A 6,382-nucleotide genomic window follows, 5' to 3' on the forward strand; every position below is an offset into this window, starting at 1 on the left:
CTCATTTTCGGCACACAAGAAAGGTTATTTTAGCTTTTGTGCAAAACTGTGTTAGAGACTACAATGTGCGTCTCACATATTTGACGTGAACCGAGGCTGAAGGTGCACAGCCAGCCCTACCGCTGCACTGCGGCTGAAGTGGCTGCACGTCAGACATGCGACTTCTGTTGTGTAGTCCAAATAATTACATATTTTTGCACGCACACGAGTCAAAAATCGCTTGCCAAGTGAAGTCACCAAACACACCATTGGTTATCATTAATTCTGACGTACAGCATATGTGTGATCGCGGGGGGAATGCGAGGTGGATCGGAAAATAGCTTTGATCACTCCATTACAGTCCATTCAAAAGTTTTGGCTTTCACAGCCCCATGAGCCGCCCTGGAGAGGTGGAGACATATACCAACATCATGATCATGGGTACCAGCATCATGATCAGAGCATCATGATTTGCTTCAGTAGTCACAGTGCATGTTGACATGCATCTTTCTTTTAGGTGTATTTCAGATTTCCAATGTTGACGGCATCCATTCATCCCCAAACCGTGTCAGTCCCACTACCATGCTTAACTATGGAGATGATAAACTTTTTTTTTTTTTTTTAAACTCACTTGTTTACCACCACACGTGTCACAGGGCAGTTTTGTGAAGCAGGCACAAAATGGCTGCCCCCAATGCTTGACACCATCTAAAGCAGGGGTGTCAAACTCATTTTGGTCCGGGGGCCGCATACAACCCCATGTGGACCTCAAGCGGGCCGCATCAGTAACATCATCGCAAAAAAAAAAAAAAAAACGTAAAGCAGAGGATTAGTGTTCAGTACTATCACGTTTTAAGTGTGTTGAATATGTAGAAAACAATGCAATACTGATAATCCTATGCAAAATTTCCTTGACTTCATTCATTCATTGCCAACCGTCAACTAATTAAATAATTGGACAGTTCATTTTGGCAAGGGGTCTGGGGAAAATTTTGTATTTCTTGTATGTAATTTCCTGCATTTTCACGCATTCTAACATCCCGTTTCCAGTTTGAGCTTAATAGGAACCAATACAAATCCAATTATATTTATTATTTAATTACAACCAATACCAATACAATACGAATAAGAAGTATTAACATTTTATCTCTATATATGAGGTCTATAATAAATGAGCTTTATCAAATGCCTGTTACAGTACAAATTCACTATTTATAATAGAAGTCCGATGTGCACTTTACTACATATATACAGTGTAACAGAGGGACCATTGGGTTAATGTCATGCAGGTCTCGATTTTGCCCCGAGGGCCGTAATTGCGCATTTCGGTTATTTCATTTAAAAAAAAAAAAAAAAAAGTAAAAAAAATCCGGGCCGGATGGAACCCTCTGGCGGGCCGGACGCGGCCCGCGGGCCGTATGTTTGACACCCCTGATCTAAAGCAAATTTGTTCATCTTGGTCTCAAGAGAGATGAGCAGACCAAGGATATGGATCACTGGAACCATGTTGTGTGGTCTGAAGAGATCAAGATAAACGAATTTGCTTTTTTGTTTTGGTTTGTTATGCTATGTGTATGAGGAAATAATGCAGGTGTGAGATAAAATACCAGGGCTGCAATGGATCACTGAATCAATGCTGGGCAGAATGCTGTGAAATATCTCATGCATGTTGCACTGCCCCATATCTCTCTGTCTCTCTCTCTTCCCCACCCCCCTCCTTCTCTCACACACACTTCTCGTTATAACTATAGAAATGGGGTTAGGTCTTAGCATTTATGCCTACTCCCTAACTGGGCAAAAAAATGTACGCCCGGCATTAGCCAAAGGCTGTTTCAGTCTGACTGAAGAAACAGTTGAGAAACGCTCAAAGACCTTTGTGTTTGAACTGTACTGTCCACATAAAGTTGCCTTCCCTTAAACCTGTGCTGTAAAAGTATATTTTGCAAACTGGTTTGCTCATCCTTTTTCAGCAGACACTGCAGTGCATCGCAAAAGAGAGGTAAGTTCATCTCAGTTATTTTAGCCTAAAAGTTGACGTTTTTGGCAAGGGTGCTGTTGGGTTCAAGCAGAAAGCTACAGTTAAGTGTTGGTGGACTATTTTGGTGTTGGACTATAAGATCTGTAGCCTAGCTATTGAGATTCTTACAAATAATTATGTTTGACAATTACACACACCTTAGTAATTTACAGTATTTTAAACTAGACTACTTGACCTAGTTGTATTGACTATTTTGACATTGCTGTGCATGCCATTACACTTTCATCCATGGGATACCATGTCATTTGTGGTACAATCAACATCCAACTGACGTTACATGAATGTTGATTAAATACTAATCAAGAGGGAGAGAGAGAGAGAGAGAGAGAGAGAGAGAGAGAGAGAGGAACAGTCTATCCATTTTTGATTTTCACATATTTGCAGTATTTCCGAGCATTACTCATGAATGTGTGAGGTGTATCATGTTCTTCTCAGTGTTTTCAGTGCTTATATTTATTGGATCAGAATTATTAACATAGCTTAGCATAATCACTGGGAGTAAAAGGGAGCATTATCATCAAGCCACAAGTGATCACAGGACGGGATTAAATAGCTGTTTTGCACTTTGATGAATTTTACATTAATTTTAAAGTAGTTTATAATTCGAGAATGTTTTCTTTGTTCCCATAGACTTGCATTGCTACGCTCAATTTGGCTATACTGTTAAACTAGGCAATGCAAACACAGACAAAAATGATATGCACATTATAAATGAATAATATTTGGAATACAAATATGTGAAAATCAAAAAATGCTGGACTGTTCCTTTAAGACCAGTTGTTTTAAGGATGTAGTGAGCTCCAGTACTGTCACATATGAAGTATGAATTGAGGTTTATTAAGTGTTGGGTGATTTTAGGATACTGAAATTAGGGCTGGGCGATATCAGAAAAAGTTATATATAGATTTTTTCCCTCCAAAATGTTACATTTAATTTTATATCACGATATGAACAAAATCACCTTTTTTGTATAAATGTTTTCTATATAAATGTAATGAACCAAAATACAGTTTTTCTCAATTGGTTTTGTACATTTCTCACAACAGAATAATACTTTTTGTTCAATTGTCACTCCCTGGTGTTTCCTGTGCACATGATAAAATCAGTTTCTCATTGTTTTCAGCATAAAGCAAATGCTTTCGTCCACCATGCAAATGGTTATGTACAATTCTCAGTTTTTTCGTACAGTACATTATCAATAGCCTTTGTCATATCACTAAAAAAGCTTGTGTTAAGTATGTGTATATAGTATGTCTCATAAGGGAGTACACCCCTCACAATTTTGCAGATTTGTACATATATCTTTCCATTGGACAACATTAAAGAAATTTCAATTTGACATAATGATTAATGACCTGTTAACAATATACAGTCGTGGCAAAAATTGAGAGACCACTTCGAAATGTTCAGTTTTTCAGATTTTGCTATGGATAGGTATGTGTTTAATTAATTAAAACAAACATTGTTATTTCGTTCTAAACTACTGAGAACATTTCCTCCGAATTTCGAAAGAAAATATTGTCATTTAAATCATTGTTTTGCTGAAAATCTCAAAATGGTCAAAATAACACCTAAGGTGTTTCTAAATGTTTCTAAATCTCAAAAAAAGGCAAAGAAAACAAGGTGATATTGACTTTTAAGCAACATAATAGTAATGTATTAAGAATTCAGAAATCAATATTTGGTGGAATAAGCCCGTTTTGTAGTCACAGCTTTCATGCATTTTTGTATGTGTTCCATTACTCCTTCACATTGTTCTTGGATGACTTTATTCCAGGCTGGGTGCAAGAATTCAAGTTGCTGAGCTTGGGTTGATGGCTTGTGACCATCCAGCTTCCTCTTGATCATATTCCAGAGGTTTTCAAGGGGGCTCCAGCCTGGAGTTTGAGCTGACCATGTCAGGCTATTGATCTGATGATCCTCCATCGACAGCTTGATTGGCAAGCTTAGTGGCTGGAACATTGCCCTTCTCTTAAAAAAAAAAAAAAGCTGTCCTCAGCATTCAGGGGCGTTGTCAGAACAGAAGGAATCATGTTTTGGCCCAAGGTAACTTTGTACAGTATGTCATGTAAGTGAGTACGCCCCTCACATGTTTTGCAGATTTGTGAGTATCTTTTCATAGGAGAGCTTTAAAGAAATTTCCTTTTGTCACAATGATTAGTGACCTTTTAACAGCATATATAACCGCTTAAATTTCTTGTTTACTCAGAAAAAATCAAAATACAGCCATTGATGTTTTAATTTGCTTTGGATGGTATCTGTCGCATAAAATCTACTGACACATGATAAGCCAGACTCTCTCTACTTTCGTAGGTGGGGAATGTGGAATGTGGCTTGTCAGGCTAACTGGCAGGGCCGTAGCAGAGACACTGGGGAAAATTACTGGGACAACGTTTTTTTTGTGATAATGTGAAAAATTGGGATACTTGCAGGAAAATACCAAATTGAGGAGACAACAGGTTACAACAAATAAATCAGAGACAGAGTTTACCGTGAAAAACGGGAGGGTTGACATTTGACTCACTCATGTTAAGTCTTAGAACTAGTTTAATGGTTTGGTTGGAGAAATTACTTGCTGCAAACTTCACATGACTTTGCGCATGCTGCTAGCTTCTACACATGGGTGTTGTACGCGTGCACATGATTTTATTCAAGGCCTCGGCATATTGAACGTCTCGTAGAAAAAAAAAAAAGCGAATAAAATAGAAATCGAAAAATCGCCCAGCCCTAATTGAAATCCTTATGGCCTCTTTGACTTTCAGTTACTGTGTTTCTTTGTTACTGACAGTGAATTTTATATTTCTCCTCCAGTCCCCATCCCTCTACCTCATGCCCATTGACAGGTTTTATAGGCCCTACTTTGAGGATCAGAAAATCATCAGAGAATATGAGGTCCAAGCGGGTATGGATCCTTCTGATCCTGTTGACCATGTTCATGGTGCTTTTGATCGCCACCTACTGGAACGTTATGGGAACAGTCACCTTGGCCACACTGTACAACGCCACATCTGGCCCCCATGCCGGAGAGCAGCTAGAGGGAGGTCCCCAGAACACTGAGCCAGCGGACAAAGAACCTTCCTTTCTGTCATTCAACGATGCATTTGTCAACCAGTTCCTGGACGACATAAAGGACCCTACGGAGCAGCTTAGTGAGCAGCGCCTGTCTGGGAACCCTCAGCACCAGCCCAACTCATCTAAGTCAGACAAAGTTCTTCTCAGGCGTGAGTGGAAAATTCACTTGACCCCTATTTCACAGAAGCTCAAACAAAGGCAAAAGGAGCGCAAAGAGACGTTGCGTAGCGTCTGTAGTGACAACAGCATGTTCCCCGGAAAGAATCGAAAGTTTGACGACATTCCCGACAAGGAATTGAAAAACTTCATTGTGGACGACCGTCATGAGATCATCTACTGCTTTGTGCCAAAGGTGGCCTGCACCAACTGGAAGAGCGTTATGGCTGTGCTGAGTGAGAAACAGGTTGGTGGTGTGGTTTACCATGACCCCCAGAATATTCCCCGCCACACGATCCACGAACAAAACCTGCACCTCACCTTTGACAAGTTCAAGAAGCGCTACGGCAGTTTCTCACGGCACATGCTGAAGACCAAGCTGCAGAAGTACACCAAGTTCCTGTTTGTCAGAGACCCCTTCGTCAGGCTCATCTCCGCCTTCCGGAACAAGTTTGAGGAGACCAATGACGTGTTCTATAAGATGTACGCCAGGGGCATGCTTCAAAAATACGGAAAGTACCCCAGACCTCCAGCTTCAATTAGGGAAGCCCTAGCGGCTGGTATTAGGCTGAAATTCTCTCACTTCATCCAGTACCTTCTGGACCCCAAGACAGAGAGGAGGAATCCTTATGAGCCTCACTGGAAACAGATCTACCGCATGTGCCACCCCTGCCAGATAAACTATGACTTTGTGGGCAAGCTGGAGACACTGGACGAGGATGCTGAGCACTTGCTGCGGATTCTGCGTGTGGACAATGTGGTCAATTTCCCTGTGAGTGACCGGAACCAAACCAAAAACAGCTGGGAGCAGGAGTATTTCGACAACATTCCTTACGAGTGGCGGAGACAACTCTACAAAACATACGAAGTTGACTTCAGACTTTTTGGATATGACAAACCTAAGAAACTTCTATGAGTGGACCTAAAGAAATAGAAAGAGTATTGCAGAAATAAATAAATAAAAAAACTGAAAAATGTGGAAAACCACCTCTACTACAACACTGAGTAGTTTTCCAATAATAATAATAGTAGTAATGCCATCTGTTAGCAATATTACACAAAAAAACCCTACAAATCCGATCTATATTTAAACTTAGGTGTGGTGTTGGTGTATATATTTTTTGCAGTTGAATGGTG

At 40.2% G+C, this 6,382-nt stretch overlaps 1 protein-coding gene across 1 annotated transcript; it reads left to right on the forward strand.

Moving 5' to 3' along the window:
- Positions 1-1,804: 1,804 nt before the first annotated feature.
- Positions 1,805-6,161, forward strand: LOC134444734 (carbohydrate sulfotransferase 12-like). Its single transcript, XM_063193954.1, has 2 exons — positions 1,805-1,978; positions 4,829-6,161. Exon 2 carries the CDS (start codon positions 4,905-4,907, stop codon positions 6,159-6,161), a length of 1,257 nt encoding a protein of 418 aa, XP_063050024.1. The 5' UTR covers positions 1,805-1,978; positions 4,829-4,904.
- Positions 6,162-6,382: the final 221 nt, after the last annotated feature.

This window comes from Engraulis encrasicolus, unplaced genomic scaffold (assembly GCF_034702125.1).
Source record: "Engraulis encrasicolus isolate BLACKSEA-1 unplaced genomic scaffold, IST_EnEncr_1.0 scaffold_69_np1212, whole genome shotgun sequence".
NCBI lineage: Eukaryota > Metazoa > Chordata > Actinopteri > Clupeiformes > Engraulidae > Engraulis > Engraulis encrasicolus.